The following is a 17,986-nucleotide window of genomic DNA, read 5'->3' on the forward strand; positions in this document are numbered from 1 at the left end:
CTTGTATCGGTACTGGGAGGTGCCCTGACCCAGATGCAGCACCTTTCATTTTCTCTAATAAAACCTCAAGAAATTCCTCTGGGCCCACTTCTCAGGCTTGTCCAGGTCCCTCTGGATGACATCCCGTTCTTCGGGAGTGTCAATCACACCACTCAGCTTAGTGTCATCTGTAAATTTACTGAGAGTGCACTCAGTCCCTTCATCTGTGTTATTAATGGAGATATTAAATAATATTGATCCCAGTACAGACCCTTGAGGGACACCACTTGTCACTGATGTTCATTGTGACTCTGAGTCATTGACCACTACCGTCTGGAGGCAGCGGTGCAATCACTTTCTTATCCATCTAAAAGTCCACTCATCGAATCCATCTCTCTCCAATTTAGAGAGAAAGATGTTGTGGGGGACTGTGAAAAGGCCTTACAGAAGTCCAGATAAATGACATCTTTAACCCTTCCCTTTTCCACTGATGTAGTCACATGAACACATCTTTCATAAGGCTAGTACTTTTTGTAAATAATATATTGTTGGTGGTTGTTTTAACTAAGTTCTTTACCAGAAAACAAAACAAAAAAAAAATACTCCTATACCTATTTGGTGCAACTTCTAAAACCTGTAGCATTTTACTACTTTGTGCTTAATCATGCAAGTGATTTAGCATATTTTCTTCAAAATCTTTTAAAAGTAATTACATAGTCCAGTGAGCAGAGAAAAGAGCAAAAAAAGGGAAATGAATTTTAAATCACATCCTCTGTTGATGAGCTACTATCTGTAGTTCATGGGTTATTATTAAATTTCATTCTGATGAGCAGCTTGAGCTGAAATGGAATAGCACTATAAAGTTTCAAATGAATACTTGTATCAGTGAAATGCCATTTTCCAGGACTAAACTATCATGAAAGAATCCGCATTTTACCTTTGAGCATCAGTCTGAATATAGTATTATGCATTTAAACAAAATAATGAAAAAAACCAAACCCAAACCAGAACCATAAATGGGCTGTCACAGACAGTTTAAAGGTTTCAATTTCTTGTTTAAACATGAGTTGATAAATATATTAACACAGGTCCCTGCAGAACAGTAGATACTATCAGTGCACCATAATATTTGAGTTAACCACTCACAGTATGTAATAAACTGCTCTCCGAATGATATCCTTGTAATCTAATTTCCTTGCTTTTGATAAAAACTAAGTAGTATTTGCATTTTCATCAATTTTACCATGACTGGACATCCTGAAAAAGGTTATTCCATTTTATTTGGAATATTTATTATTTGTTCCAAAACTGTAAGAATTCTATTTTCCTTTTTATGCAACAGATACCCATAATAAGAATAATAATTAAAAATTATTTCAGATGAATTGCTATTATAATTGTAGTGTACTTGTGTTCCAGTTTCTATTATCTATGTGGTATAAAGAGCAGTTATTTTTTATCTCCTGTCACCAAAAAACAAAATTAAAATATTATAGGAACATAATAATTTCTGAAGCAGGAGGCAGTGTTGTTGACCAGCCCTATCTGTTCTAATCAAATATTTCTCATTATAACTTGTGAATATATCAAGCATTCCACAACAGGGGAGTCTAGTTCAGCAAAAGTCCTGTAGAATCTAATACCCATTTCAGCTGTGGGAGTTCCACGGTTTGCTGCAATTTTGCCTAACTGGCTCCTCCTTGGTCCAGAGTGAGAAAGCTGCCATAAACTTTGTTTCCAAAGTCACAAGGCCTCAACTGTTCAAGGCCCAAAGCAACACACCAGAGAGACCACAGAAGACAAGGTTTTGATTTTCTTCCAGAGGGAATTATCAGTTTGAGGAGAGAGTAATTTTACCGAGAATGACATTTTTTTGTGTCCTATCAAAATGCTCTTTGAAATTAATTTACTTTCTACAGAAAGAGAATCACAACTTATCAAGTATGTGTTATGTGAAGGAGTGATCAAATTTGGAAAAAAAAATCTCAACTGATAGTTCCTCATAACAATAGTACTGTGTTTTCTACTTTTCAACAGGTGGGAAATGTTGTTCAATTTCAGTGTAAAAAGGGACACCTTCTCCATGGTTCAACAACACGAACATGCCTTCCTGATCTTACATGGAGTGGAATCCAGCCAGAATGCATACGTAAGTAAATGGTAGAATTTTTTCCTATCTTTTTTTTTTTTTAATCTAGACTATTTAGTTGCAGTAACATTGTTATGAAGTTAATTTATTCTATATGGTTTATTAATTGAAAGTTAATAGAAATTTGCATTACTAGCTTACAACAGTTAGAAATATGATTTTGTGAGTGAATTTTTATACAATACACTATAGAAATGGAAAAAAAAAAAAAGAGAGAAAATAAGCAGGTTTTCATCCCCAGTCAGTTTCTACCTAAGAGGGTGCAACCCTTCCAATGCACAGATGAGGTAATGAGAACAGGACATATTGGAAAGCCCTATTCTAAAATATATAGGAAAGCATATAATTAAAATCAGTTCTACCAAAGAGTTTGAACTGTTTCTCAACTGAGGAGTCATGGCATTTCAAAAGGGGGGAAAATGAGTTGGCAATTGGAAATTTTTGAATCTGAAATAGAGAGAAATCTTACTTGAGTATGGAAAGTAGCCCTTCATTTCATAAATCTTTTACACTTTGGTAAATAGTGATAGTTTACTGAAATATAACATCATGGTTAATTTTTTCAGTTCAGCTGTATTTTTTTGGAAATCATCTTACCTTATATGGTTTGACCTTATAGAATGACTTTAGTGAATGGAGAACATATCCACAGAAGAAAACAGCATTAGTATTATTTCAGTTGATGCTCATGTTAATCTTAAGCAAACAACAAATCAGTAGCTCAGTGTGTTGAAAGGTGAACTCTGCTCTTAGAGATATTCTGTCCTTGAGATGACACATAACTGGCAGATTCTGGTGGTTGTTAAAGATATAAGGCTCTTCACATGAGATTAGAAATGCTAATTATTTTTACTGCCTGATATTATGACTCACCTTCAATTTCTCCTTGACCTTTCATAGTGGTTTTCAACTGACCCATTTATTTACTGTTATTCAATGCTACACAGATATTGTGAGTGATATAAATCACATGACATGATGGCTTTTAAGTCTGGTATGATGTTTGCTGTTTCTGTTCTCATATGCAGACAATTAATTTTGTTCATGCAAGTGCATTTCAGTCAGTTCTTGGTCCCTTAGAATTGAGAGGTCCATATTTAAGAGTGTAATTACAGGTTTATAGTGATACTTTACATAGTAACTTATTCATCATCATCGTCATCATGGCTAGGCTTCGCAAATGAAGATTTGGGAAGGGCTCTACCCACATTTGTTGCAGGCGTGTTTGTGGCTAAAAAGGCCAATACGAGATAGGCATGTCCGGTTGCAAAAGGCACAGCAGAAAGACTCCTTAGATGGTATATTCTGCAAGGCATGATTCTTTCTGCGTTAATAGTAACTTATAATGTGAATTAAAATATGTTGATGTAATTTTTTATTGATTTGTTTTTACTTTGTTAATTAACTGTCAGAACAGACATAGATTATTTTTTCAGAAATATTTTTCCCATTTTGACTGAAGGATATTTTATCTTTTCTTTGTAGCTCACAGCTGTAAACAACCAGAAACACCAAGTCATGCTAATGTTGCAGGAATGGATCTTCCCTCACTTGGTTATACGTTGATTTACACTTGTCAGCCAGGCTTTTTCCTGGCAGGAGGTTCTGAGCACAGAGCCTGTAAGTCTGATGGCACGTGGACTGGGAAAGTTCCAGTTTGTGAAGGTAAGCTCTTCTGTTTCCCACTGCACCTGTCATCTATCATATTTCGGTGATTTTCTTTACTTACAGTTGGCATATGCAGGCCAAGAAGTTGATCGGGCCCAGTCAGCATGTTTTTGTGAAACGTAGGTCCTACTTGACTAAAAAAAATCTCCTTCTATGACAAAGTGACCTGCTTAGTGGTCACTCAGTACTTGGCACTAGTGAGATCACACCTTGAATAGTGTGTGTGCTTTTGGGCCCCTCACTGCAAGAGATGGAGGTGGTGAAGGGTCTGGAGCACAAGTCTTATGAGGAAAGGCTGAGGGAGCTGGGGATGTTTATCCTGGGGAAAAGGAGGTTCAGAGGAGACCTTATTGCTCTCTACAACTACCTGGAAAGAGATTGTAGCAAGGTTGGTCTCTTTTCCAAAGTAAGAAGCAATGAGAGAAAACCGCCTAAAGTTGTACCAGGAGAGGTTTAGGCTACCCAGGGAAGAGATGGAGTCATCATTCCTGGAGGTATTCAAAAGATGTGTAGATGTGGCATTTAGGGACATGATGTAGTAGAGGGCTTGATATCATCATGGCTAGGCTTCGTGAACGAAGGTATGGGAAGGGCTATACCCACATTTGCTACAAGCGCACTGGTGGCTAAAAAGGCCAATATGAGATTGACAAATCCAGTTGCAAAAGGCACAGCAGAAAGACTCCTTAGGTGGTATTGGCAAGACACGATTCTTTCTGCATTGTCTTTTCTCCTCAGGAGTGATCTTGCGTGCTTTCTCAAAAGCATCAGCAGCTTTATAGATGGTGTGTCTCCAGGTCTCCCGATTTGAGGCCAGAGTAGACCAGTTATGTTGATCAATATGGCCAAGGCTGAGATGTTGTTTCAGGGAGTCCTTGTGTCTTCTCTTCAGGGCTCCTCTCTTGCAGCAGTCAGTGGCAAGTTCACCATAAAGCACGATCTTAGGGAGGTGGTAGTTCTTCATCATGGAGACGTGCCCTGCCCAATGCAGCTGTGTTCTCAGCAAAGAGGGCTTGGCAGTGTTAGGTTAACTATAGGACTTGATGATCTTAGAGGTCTTTTCCAACTTAAATGAGTCTGTGTTTCTATACTAATATTTGAGAAGGATACCTGAAGTCCAAGAAGATATCTGAATCGCTGTGTGAAACTAAACCATAGGGTTTAGTAGCATTTTATATTTTTATGTAAGGAACTGTATGCTACTTGGAAACAAAATGTAACTACTTTGTCCTTGATGTTCCAACCTTTTGGTTTTTTTCTAATATTTTATTACCTACTTTGTCATAGCAGGACATGAAAAACATCATAGACAATTCATGGTGAGAAAGGTGGTTTTCATATGCAATAAGAAACATCCTCGAGTATAGGAACTGTTTGGGAATCGATTTTCTGAATAATTAAAGGCCTTTTCAGATTACGGTTACCTAATGTTTCAAATGTAGTTATCCCCAGGGCTCTTACAGAGACATTCAAAGCCTCTATACACAAACACTACTACTTGGAAGGAAAATAGGAAATGAATATTTTGTATTACTAAAAAACAGGTGTCCTGGCATTGCATGCCAGGCAAGTGCTGAGGGAAAATAGAGCAGAGCATTGGGAAAGTATTAGAAAGCTAGCAACCAGGAAGCTTATTACTTGTTGAGTACTTGGAAAGTGTTATGGCAGGCTAAATGTGACTCATGGGTTGTATTTTGATCCAAGAATTTTTTGCTGATGATATTGAAAGAAGTAGCATTAGTTGTACTACCTGATAGTAAGGAAACTTTTTAAAATATTAAGTAGTTGCTATGAGTGTATCTACGTTATCATATAACTTAGTTTCCCAATGTCCTGAAAAAATGTTACAGAAATTAAAAATTTTTAGGATCAGAAGTCTTTATTCTTGCTCCTTAGCAGTGGATGAAGCTAAGAATGAGCAACATATTGCTAAGTGTTAACTCTAATTGGGTAAAGTAAAACATTTCTTAAATAATCTCAGTTTTGCCTATACAGAGAGGTGAAATCTCTCTGCTATGGAACAGAGAAGAGCACTGGCTCAGATTGTTCATCTCTTATTGTGAACTTCACAAAAGTAACTTGGAAATGGATGAAAGGGAATAAAGTATTTGGAACTGAGAGCTCTAAAAGGATATTTAGGGGAATTAAACTGGAATTTGATACTTTAAATGCAAAATTGAAGTCCTACTCAGAAAATATCTTGACCTAGAAACTTAAACTTCATAGATAACTGGTTTTAGTTTTGGATTTTTATGTAACATTTGTATTTAAATTTTATTTTGTATTTAAAAATTTAAGTTCTGAACTTGACTAGAAATTTATTCAACTTGACAAGGCTGATTGACTCACCATTTTATGCTAAAGCCCAACTGGAAAGTATGATCCAGATATTTCTAACCTAAACTTAATGTAGTCAGAAAGCAAATGCTATTGAACCGTGCCCTCAAGGTCAACTACGTACAGTGAAATTCAGTAAGTTTCTTTCAAAACAGAGAAGAAAGAGAGATTAATCAATCAGTAGTAAAAGTCCATGAGCACTTTAGGTTGAATTTCAACACCTGCCCTTGCTTAATTATGATTTTAACATACATGATAAGAAAAGACCTTTTGAAAAAATTAAAATTTATTATCAAGAAAAATATTCTCAGTCCTTCTTGCTAAAGTTTCCTTTTTATGCAGAAAAATACTCCTCTCAGGGGAAAAGTAGTTTCCTTTCTTGTGTAGCTTTTTAGAGCATGGATCAGAGAGAAAAGGCATGGTTTCAGACCCTAGACCTAAAATACAAAATATTGAAATCACTGTTAGAGCAATGAATAGTGCTGCATGAGAGTATTTTACATTAGGAGACAGAACTATGTGTCTTCTTTATGTTCCAGTGAATCCAAATTAGTTTCAGCAAAATAAAATAGCTTCATCTACAGGAAATTACACTGTGCTATGGCATTTATTTCATCATCTTCAGTGGTGGGAGAGTTCCTCCTGCTCTAAGCAGAGAAGATATTAAATTCTCCAGCTTGCAGTTCTCCTATCACCTGAGCAGTTGGAGATACTGTGGACAGCTTCTTTTGTTTCTTTTTTTCTGTTGTTATTCTTTGAAGAAACCTTCTCTTTCAATATTAAGAGATTAAGCCAGCATCTATGGGTTTTCAGTCTCGAACACAAGATGTCTCACTCAGTGCTATTAGAAGATAATTAAGTCCTGGAGAGAAACATGATTTGAAGCACCCTTGTTATGTGTATCTTCACTGTTTGGTGTTACCTTGCTTCCAGTCAAAACACTGTCCACAGTTCCTGATCTAAGTGACATAAGCGGCATTAGATGATATATTAGAAGGGATCTCACATATTACATGCATAGTCCAGGACTGTAAATTCTGAAACGTGGATTCTGAACTGAAACCCTGCACTATTTGGCTACTGCAAATTACTTGATAGCATCCAGGTGACTGACTTAGGACGAAATGTGGCAACAGAAGAAATCTGTGGTAAAGTGTTCCTCTGATACTAAGGCTTGATACTGACTGAAATCTCATTCATATTTGAGTTTGAAACATCATCTTATATGTTTTTTAGCAAATAAATTCCATTGTGGAAATTAGTCTTCATTTCTGAGTAATGTTTTGCTACTCGTTTACCTTTGTCATTCATTCTTTCTAACAGCTGGTTCCAAAATATTAGTGAAGGATCCCAGACCAGCTTTGGGAACACCAAGTCCCAAACTAAGTGGTAAGTGCTTCAAAGTGTATATGTAATTTTAAACAATTTTTATAGAAAAGACAATGAGGAGCAGTTTAGTGAGAATGGACTGAGTGGCTTAGGATAAATAAAGGGTATTATATTAGGCACTAGATTAAAAAAAAATTAGTTAAATCGTTCCCCAGTGTTTGAGTTCATCTAGCTTATATGATATAATTTATATCTGTATACAATTTCTGTTGTGTTTCACTGTAGTTGCTGTTCTGTGTAAGATCCTATGCAATTTACCCATTCAGAAATTATCCTACTGATGCAGAAATAATTTAAAAAATGTTTCACAGTTTTTTTCACAGTCTTGCACTTCTTTTACATATTGCTAATTTAAATTGCTTTACCTAAATACTTAGTGTTAGCTTTCAACTTGCCCTTCAAAAAAGTTAATTTTAGTTGACACAAGGTAATCTCTCAAATTATGCCTAAAGTCTCCAGTTTTAACAGATTTGCTGAAGAAGACTGTCTTTGGATGTCCTGACTAGAGAAACCTTTCTATGTCCACTGAAGAGATTTTTTGAAAAGAGCAGTCTCCTTAACTAAAATTAGCCTTTGGTTATAAACCTATTGAATTTCTCCCAATAATGAATAAGATTTAAAAGTAGTTCCTTAGAATATGGGGACTTGGGGGGCGCTTTTTTTTGTTTTAATTTTTTTCACTACTTCAAAACTGTGTTTTTCAATGACATAGAGCTGCATGGTAGTCATCAGTTTTGTCATTCAGAAAATATTCATTCATTTTGTGCAATCCCGATTAACTGCAAGATCAGTTTTCCTAAAAGTAGGGAAATAAATCTCAGGCAGGTCACAAATCAACAGCATCAGACCATTCGCATCATGCAATTTCTTTCCTTACAGTCTGCAGGTCCAGTATCTATATGTTTTGTCAAAAAAACATATCCATATATATATATACGCATACACAGATAAAAAACCTAGGAAAGCTCTTTTACCCTCCATGGGGAAGACAACTTGTCTTTGTGATGAAGGAAAATTGTGCCCCAGTCTTGAATTTAGAACCGTTCTGAGAGAGAAAGGAGCAAATATTCTTCTGTGCTTATCTGACATGAGATGCCAGTGCACACACAAACCTTTAAGCTCAGTGTGAGTTACTCCAAATAATACAAAAGTACTGATTTTAAATAGTGGTTGTTATAGGGCTAAATTTGCTACATTACCTTAGAAAGTGTAATAAACCCATCCTAAATCACCTTCTATTTCATTGGTTAAATGGAATCTCATGCTAAGATTTTAAAGATTTGCAAGTATCTGGTTTTGCTGGATGGGTAGCTTTCTGTTGTTTCGGTGGGGTTTTCAGTGCTGGAATAGCATTACTTAAATTAATAATTTTACAGATTGATAATGATAAGTGTGAAATGTAAAGGTATAAATTTAGCATATTTATTCTCTGTCCTGCAGACTATGATCTGGTTTTAATTTTAAATTAGAGAATTTATTTTTTTCTCCTGGTGAAGTTCATAATATTTTTAAACATTTGAAGACAAGGCAACATTTCTTATGTAAATTTTTCATTAGAAAAAGTGACTGGGTAATAAAGAAAATGCTTATAACATTCGAGTGTCATATAAATATGCTTATGAAAATGATGATATCTAAACTGATATTAATTTCTACAAAATTCAATGCTAGCTGTATGTTCCTAGCTGTCTGTGCTGGCATAGAAAAGATTCTACAGGAAGAGGAATATGAACTTCAGGTTAAAGCTGTTTGATTTTATGGAGTTGGTTTAATTTTAAGACAGGTCTATATTTGAGGAAAAAACAAATGAAGGTATAGTTGTGATTGTGCTCTTCAGTACAAACACATTCTTTCATTAAAGTTCATGCCAGGTTTCTATGCTTTATATGCAAAAATTATGCCTCCTAACCTTAAAAACAGAAAGAGCAAAGGAAAGAAAATGCTAATATTTGTCACACATTTTGTTGGCTATTTCACTTTGAAAGTACTAAATATTGCAATTTGTATTGAAACATGTTTATGTCTTTATAGTTCCTGATGATGTATTTGCCCAAAATTATATATGGAAAGGATCTTACAATTACAAAAGCAAGAAACAACCCATGACTTTGACAGTCACCAGTTTCAATGCAACTTCAGGAAGAGTAAATGCAACACTTACAAACAGCAATATGGAATTGCTGCTATCAGGTATGGCCTAAGAAATAGGAATTTCCTTTTTTTTTTTCTGCTTTATATACATTGGTTCGCTGTAACTTTATGCATAACACTTAAACTTTTAACATCTGGAAACTTTCTTAGCTTATCAAAGAAATTTTTATTCTTTTTCAGTATCTTTTCAAAGGTAGAGATTTTCCCACCTTTTCTTTCTCTCTCCCTTTTTTTCTGTTTTAGTTTCCCAAGTTTTTATTATATTTGGAGTTAATAGTCAATAAGGAGTATAAAAATAATCCTAATTCTCATGCTAATTCTTTAAATATTATAAATAAACTGAAATTGCTGTTCCTGAGATTTTATTATTATTAATTATAAAATTTCTCAACTGTAGCCTATTAATGAGTAATTGTCAATATGATGAGATTGATATGTGTTGACCTAGAAAGTCAGAGATACCTACTGAACATGGAAAGAAAGTAGAGATGACACTTTTTAGATTATCTTTCATTTTCTCCCATCCTACCACTTGCTACTTGAGAAAAGCAACCAAAACACACCTTGCTCCAACCTCCTTTCAGGTAGTTGAAGACAGGATATTGTCTCCCTTCAGTCTCCATTTTTTTCTAAACTAAACAACCATTCCCTCATTCTCCTCATAAGACTTGTGCTCTAGACCCTTCTCCAGCTCCTTTCTCTGGACATGCTGCAGCACTTCAATGTTTGTCTTGTAGGAGCCCAAAACCGAACACAGGATTCGAGGTGTGGCCACACCAGTGCTGAGTACAGGAGGTCAATCACTTCCCTGGTTCTGCTGGCCCCACTATTTTTTATATAAGCCAGGATGCCAGGCCTTCTTGGCCACCTGGGCACGCTACTGGCTCATGTTCAACCGCTGTTGACCAGCACCCCCAGGTCCTTATAAGCCTGGGATTATAGTGTTACCTGGGATTGCTGGGACCCAAGTGCAGGCCCATTGATACAAGCTGTCCAGATCCCTCTTCAGAGCCTTCCTACCCTCCAGTAGATCAACACCTCTGCCCAAATTAGTGTCATCTGGAAACTGACTGAGGGTGCTCTCGATCCCCTTGTCCAGATCATTTATAATGATATTAAACAGGACTTGCCCCAGTTTTGAGTCCTGGGGAACACCAGTTGTGACCAACCACCAACTGGATGTAACTTCAATCAACACAACTCTCTGGGCTCATCCGTCCAGCAAGTTTTTTACTCCAAGTCCACCTGTCCAACCCATGAACAGTCAGTTTCTCCAGAGTAATGCTGTGGGAAATGGTATCAAAAGCTTTACTAAAGTCCAGTTAGACAGCATCCACAGCCTTTCCTTCATCCACTGAGGCACCTTATCATAGAAGACCAGGTTAGTCAGGCAGAATCTGCCTTTTGTAAGCCTATGTGGCTAGGCCTGATACGCTGGTTGTCCTGCACATGCCATGTGATGGCATTCAAGATGACCTGCTCAGTAACTTTCTGTGGCACTAAGGTCAGGCTGACAGGACTGTACTTCCCTGGATCCCACTTCTGGCCCTACTTTTAGACAGACATCACATTTACTACCTCCAGTCAACTGGGACATCCCAGGTTAGCCAGGACTGCTGGTAAATGATTGAAAGTGGTTTAGGGAGCACTTGGGTGAATCCCATCCGGCCCCAAAGACTTGTGTGTGTGTCTAAGTGGTGGAGCAGATTGCTGACCGTTTCCCCTTGAAGTCTCCTTGGGGACATCAGTCTGCTCCCCATGTCTGACTTCCAGCTCAGCAGGCTGGCTACCCAGAGACATAGATCCCTTCACGCTGTGGCTGCAGAAGAAGTCCTTGAATACAATATTGCTTTGTGATATTGCACAGTCTCTGGCAACCACAGCACTGTTGTCATGGTTATGTTGGCACAGTAGCCACAGTTCTCTGTGCTGTAAACCATCAGTAGAAACTACAGATATGGCTGAAAAGATACTAGAAATGTTTGGATCTAAAGTTTGGGAGGTTTTGTTGTTGTTGTTGTGGGTTTTTTTTGTTGTTTGGTTTTTTTTTCCGAATCTGTCAGTCCCTTGATTGAAACATCTCAAGCACACAGAAAGTGGGTCTGTCACACCACGGGAGTGGCAGGCTATTACACAAGGGGGTGAATTGGCATAAAAGAAACCCCTGAAATCAATATTATCACTCAAAACTTAGTTTCTTGAAATTTCATCCTCTGTCTACCACATTGTTTGCAAGGTTGGAAAAAGCCTAAAAATTTCATTTAAGTATAGGCTGGACACTGCTGTTTTTAATCTTCCTCATCGCTCCAGGACTCCTTTATCTGAAGTAGTTTCTCGCCACTCTTTGGTGTTAGCAAGGACAGAAGTGACAAAACATCACCCTGTTGGAAAAAAAAAATGGGAGGAAAGTTCAACCCATAGGTTTCTGAGAGGGGTGATCTACAGGAAGGATGTAATGGGCCGTAGAATCTGTGTTTCTGTTGAGGTCTGATTTTCTAATATCAAGAAGAATGGTGAATTTTTATCCCTGGATTTGTCTGTTGAAGGTATTTTGTAGGTGTCCTTATAAGAGTCATACTTGAGAGGCTGTAGATGGACTGAATGTTTTCTGATTGATAATAATGTTTGCCTTTACTGTGTGTGATTTTTTTGCTGTTGTATGATGTCTCTTTAGTTTCAGCCATGTAATTTCTGTGAGGGAATTAACAGCAGCAGATGTAGTATTTTGTATTTTTAGAATTAGAAAAGTAAAATGCTGTGTTCTCACCCAAAAACCTCCTTCTCCAAATAAAAGGTTCCTTCAACTGCACACAAAGGTGATTACAAATACCCTTTTTCCCTCTGCATACACACATTACGCTCACTCACCATTTTCTACTGACTACGGATACAAAACTCTATTAGTCTGAAAATTCTGCTGTCTGCGGTGTCATCTCTTTGCAGCACTGGAGTCCAATATTAAGCTATTTGGTTGTGGCAGCATTTCTTCCTTCTCTACCTGTAGATGCAAAGAACATGAAGTACCTGGACATTTTCTTCCTTCCGCTACAGTGTTAGCTAGTGGTGTTGTGCAGCCTTAGTTATATTTTTTTTCACTGGACAATGTGGTGGATTGACCTTGGATGGGTGCCAGGTGCTCAATAAACTGCTCTATCACTCCCACTCCTCAGCTGAACAGGGGAGAGAAAGTATAACAAAAGGATAGTGGGTTGAGATAAGGACAGCGAGGGATTAATCGTGATTGCCATCATGGACAAAACAGACTCAATTCATGGCAATTAGTTTAATTTATTGCCAATCAAACAAAGGTAGGATGATAAGAAATAAAAACAAATCTTAAAACACCTTCCCCACACCCCTTCCTTCTTCCTAGGCTCAATTTTACTCCTGAGTTCTCTATCTTCTCCCCTCCCAGCAGCACAGGAAAATGGGGAATGTGAGTTGTGGTCAGTTCATCACATGTTGACTCTGCTGCTCCTTCCTCCTCACTCTTTTTCCCTGCTCCAGTGTGGGATCCCACCCCCAGGATACATACAATCCTCCACAAACTTCTGCAAGATGGAGCATTTCCACAGGCTGGAGTTCTTCACAAACTGCTCCAGTGTGGACCCTTGTCAACATATGCTTTCCATGAGGTGCGGTTCTTCAGGAAAAGGCTGCTCCAGTGGGTTCCCCACAGGGTCACAAGTTTTGCCAGTGATCCTATTTCAGCAAGGGCTCCTTCCTACATGGGTCCACAGGTCCCATCAGGAACTTGCTCCAGCACAGGCTTCCCATGAGGTCACAGCCTTCTTCAAGGCATATCCATCTGCTCCGGCGTGGGATCCTCCACAGACTGCAGGTGGACCTCTACTCTATTCTGGATCTCCATGGGCTGCTCGAGCAGAGCTGCCACATCGTGGTATACAGGAGGCTCTCTGCTCTGGCATCTGGAGCACTTCCTCCCCTCCTTCCTCACTAACCTTGGTGTATTGAGGGCTGTTTCTCTCATTTTTTCTCACTCATCTTTCCAGCTGCAGTTTCACAGTATAATTCCCCCCATCTTAAATCTGTTATCCCAGAGTGACTACCACCATTGTTGATGGGCTCAACCATGGCCAGAGATGGATCTGTCCTGGAGTCAGCTGGCATTGGCTCTACCAGACAAAGGGAAAGATTCTAGCAAGTTCTCACAGAAGCTGCCTCTGTATGACCACTGCTACCAAAACCTTGCCACACAAACTAGGTGATCAAGCCCATCAGCCTGATGCCATCCACATCTGTTAGTCATCATCATGGCTAGGCTTCACGAACGAAGATTTGAGAATCTGTTAGTCAGTATAAACTAAAACCCCGAAAATATGATGCATAAAAACCAGTGTTTAAATCAAATTAATTTACAGTGTGAAGTCTATTCTGTGAGTTTTAAGTTAGGTTTGATGAAATTTTCTACGTATAATTAGTATTAATTCTTGGGGTTTGTTTTTGTTAATGTTTTTTCTCTGGTTTTGGTTTTAGCTTTGTTTCTGTTATAATTTTAATAATCATTAGCTCTCTCTCATGTAAAGTGCAGTATAACCTTGTGTGATTCTACAAATAAGAGACTTTGTATGAAAAGAACAGCAATTTTGGTGGTCTTCTAGAAAGAAAATGATCATACTAGAGAGATCTATTTAAAATCTGAAGTTTTAAACCATTAATTCATAACAATGTTTAAAAATGTGGGGGAAAAAATCATAACTGTATTTTCACTATTCACTACTGTCTTTGTAAAGTAAGATTAAATCACTAAGCATATTGTAGCATTTTATTTTCATTTCCAAATAAGGAAATAAGGATATTTATGTTCTAAATATTTATTCTACAGGAACAACGAGACAGTTAATTATGCCTATGAAGTAAATGAGGTTGCATACAAGTCTTCTCATTGTCTGGAAGAAACTGTATAGTACTGACTGATGAAGAAAATTTAATTTTTTTAAAATATTTTCAAGTTTAGAATTTTTTAAATTTAACTCCAGCTTCTGGAAAAGAATTTGTGTGTGGATGTTCCTATTATCACATTTGTTATGTGATGATTAAATTATATATACGGAAAGTGGGGATGTGAGGTTTAAATGCACTCTGTCTGATTCAGAACAGTCTTTTCCATCTCAAATCAGATTACTGTCAATGTTTGTTCTGTCTAAGACTTGTTACCATAACTGTTAAGAAACAGCTGTGTGTATAGGATTTCCCTTCTGTCCTTTCTACAGGCTAAGCTAAAAAATGGTTTCTATTGAAACCGTATTATTATTCAAATAATTTCAAGAAAGAATGCATCTTGCTAAACTAACAATGGTAACGATTGGCACCTATTCTTCCTGCTTTCCCTTTTTAAGAAAAGAGATTAAATGTTTATTCTTAAAGATGAAATTATTTTTCTACTCAACACAAATATGAATTTTTAAAACTATATTCTACAGGAGTGTATAAAAGCCAGGAAGCTCGGCTAATGCTCCACATATATCTCATTAAAGCACCCTCCCATACATCTGCAAGCAAGTTGAAAGAGGAAAAATGGGCTATGGATGGTTTTGTGAGTATATTTGTTCTTGTAAAAGAGAGATAACTTTTTTTTGTTTGTTTGAAATCATGATGGTGTTTTACACCCAAAAAATCCTGAGACATATCAAATAGAATCTTGTTAGCAAGGCTGTTTCATTAAATTAAAGGAAAATTTTGTTGTGAGATATAGGAAACCAGTCTGAGGGAAAATATGGGAACAATCATACAGTGTAGATAAAATTATACAGTGTGTTAATACAGAAGTATTTCTTGTAGGTTTTTTTTAATTTTATTCTAATATATCTACAAGTTTCATCAGAATTATAATATAAATTTATTGTTATATTAATAAAATAACAATTTTTATCATTATGCTAACAATCATGTTTTACTTTTTGGTGATATTTTCAGGAATACCATAAAAAACACAAATGATTACATATACAGGGAAAAAAAATAGATTACTCCAATTAAGCATTAGGCCTCTTGGAGGTTCTGGGTCTAAGCTTATTCTTTAAAAGGGAGAAGAAGAGAGCATATAACTGAGAGGAAGAGAGGTGAAGGAGAGGGGTAAATAGCAACAGCCCACGTGTCTGGGATGTGTTTAAATCATGAACAGGAAATGTTTTCAAAGAAAAGATAAAGAAAAAAGTAGATTTTTCAGAAAAGAAAGGGCCTAACATAGTTTGGATTATTATAAACACTCATACATCCTTACTACACCATCTAATTTTTCAAGGAATTTGTCTTTTTTCTTGTGTTTTACTTCCTGGTAAAGCAGTACAGTGACACCATAATGGGTACATATACCAAACAAACAGAAGAGGTGTATACTGAAGTGTACTTACAAATTATGGCACTCCTTCAATATTCATTTTAAAAAAGGTGCAAAATCAAAACCAAAGCACAAACAAACCCTAAACTGACTAAGCAATAAATGTACTGGTAAAAAGGCTTAACTTTCTTGACTTGAACAAATTTTAGGCTTCATGAACATGCTCCTGAGGTGACAAAAAATATGGCAAAAGCAACGAAATTGCTTTCAGACTTCTGAATATACAAAAGCAGACTTTTTTTTTTTTTTTTTTTTTTTTTTTTTTTTAATCTTACAATAGCTTAAAAAGGCTGCTTTACTCCAAAGTAAGAAATTCACTTGAGAAAGGCACTCTTTCTTCAGTGAAAACATAGCTTCAGGTCACTGCTGAAGACATACTGTGTCTTGAGAAAAGGAAACAAGGGAAAAACTTGAAGGGACCTGCCTAGGAACCACTGAATTTAAACCTAATAACTATCCTTAGAAGCAAGTATCTGTCAATTTGTATACAGTGCATTACTTTAGACTGTACTTACTGTAATTAAGAGAGATAATCATAGGATCACAATCATCTCCTCCCTCCCACAAGCCTTTTAGTTTATACTATTTTGCCCTTGTACCAAAGCCTTATTCAATTCTGGTTCACAGCTGCATAATTCAGTAATTATTGGGATAAGCACTAAGTTATTAAAACCTCAATACTTGCATTCTTAGGATTATATACAATATAAATTTTTCCATCTACTTCCTAAACAAAACAGAAAATTATGACGTATATAGGATCTTAGAAATACTGACATGTGAACTGCCAGAAACTTTTAAGTTTTACTGTTTTAAAAAAAAGTACAGTTAAGGGTATGAGGTTTAAGGTATCATATAAGGTATCATATGTGACTAAAAGCCACCATATCTAAGGTATACCTTTTTATTTGAACTTTTTATAGAGATTTTCAAGAAAAAGAGGGTATTTATAATGGGGAGTAACAGCTATCAGTCAAGCATATTAGGATACAGAATAGAATAACTCCCTTTTAAACAGATGCTTGTAACTTGCAAGAAACTTTTCCACATTTAATTCAGAGTACTTTTTGTTTACAGGTTTCTGCTGAACCTGATGGAGCAACATATGTTTTTCAAGGATTCATCCAGGGTAAAGATTATGGACAATTTGGACTTCAAAGATTAGGTATTCAACAAATTCTAATTCTTTGCCAGTTCATTGTTTTGTATTGCTTTATTGTGTCCAGTAGTACGAGGGTATCCTCAGGATGTTATCAGTATTGACATTGTAGTTAATACAGCTATAAAGAGATTTACAATCTTTGAACAGATTTTGTTTGGCATGTTTACCACTTCACTATTTCATGCACACAAAAATAGCTTCTCTGAAACAAAACGTTTTGAATGCTGTTCCTATACAATTTTCCTCAAAACATTCATGGTTGTTGGTTTGGGGTTTTTTTGTTTGTTTGTTTTGTTTTTGTTTTTGTTTTGGTTTTTTTTTGTTATTTGGGCTTTTCTTTTTAATTTCTATATATTGCCTTGTAAAATAAAGAAAGCAAGAAGATATTATGATGGATGCAATTCTTAAAAGGTCCAGTTAAAAGCTTAAAAATTAACTTTGAAGATGCATTGTTATTACTTTCCTCACATTTAAAAGTTGTATAACCTGTCTGTGTATATAATGTAGATAATGTATTCCTGAACCATGCAGAAGGTCATATTCCTATTTTTAGATCAATATCTGGCTTTAGCTCTTCACAATTGTTCCTACCTCTTTCACTCTGTGTATCAATACAATGCCTAAGGAAATAATGAATTTTCAGTTTGCCTCTTCAGATGATTGACCGTTTCCGTGACATTATGCTTGGTTTTTATGCATGTAGTATTTATTAATTACTGAAATATGGCAATATAATCAACAATATAATCAAGGTAACATATCCGTTATTATCAATTTGACTTTTTGTAAC

General features: G+C 36.4%; 1 protein-coding gene across 4 annotated transcripts in view; it reads left to right on the forward strand.

The window, feature by feature from the left end:
• CSMD3 (CUB and Sushi multiple domains 3) overlaps positions 1-17,986 on the forward strand; it is a 619,378-nt gene that overhangs the window by 597,443 nt on the left and 3,949 nt on the right. For all 4 annotated transcript variants that reach the window (XM_051812144.1, XM_051812141.1, XM_051812142.1 and 1 more), the window contains 6 exons: positions 2,017-2,128; positions 3,614-3,793; positions 7,457-7,522; positions 9,554-9,712; positions 15,118-15,230; positions 17,112-17,199. In XM_051812144.1, coding sequence (XP_051668104.1) covers positions 2,017-2,128; positions 3,614-3,793; positions 7,457-7,522; positions 9,554-9,712; positions 15,118-15,230; positions 17,112-17,199 — 718 coding nt within the window. The remainder of the gene's footprint in view (positions 1-2,016; positions 2,129-3,613; positions 3,794-7,456; positions 7,523-9,553; positions 9,713-15,117; positions 15,231-17,111; positions 17,200-17,986) is intronic.

Source organism: Manacus candei, unplaced genomic scaffold (assembly GCF_025592945.1).
Source record: "Manacus candei isolate 608988 ecotype Guabito, Panama unplaced genomic scaffold, ASM2559294v1 h1tg000085l, whole genome shotgun sequence".
In the NCBI taxonomy this organism is placed as follows: Eukaryota; Metazoa; Chordata; class Aves; order Passeriformes; family Pipridae; genus Manacus; species Manacus candei.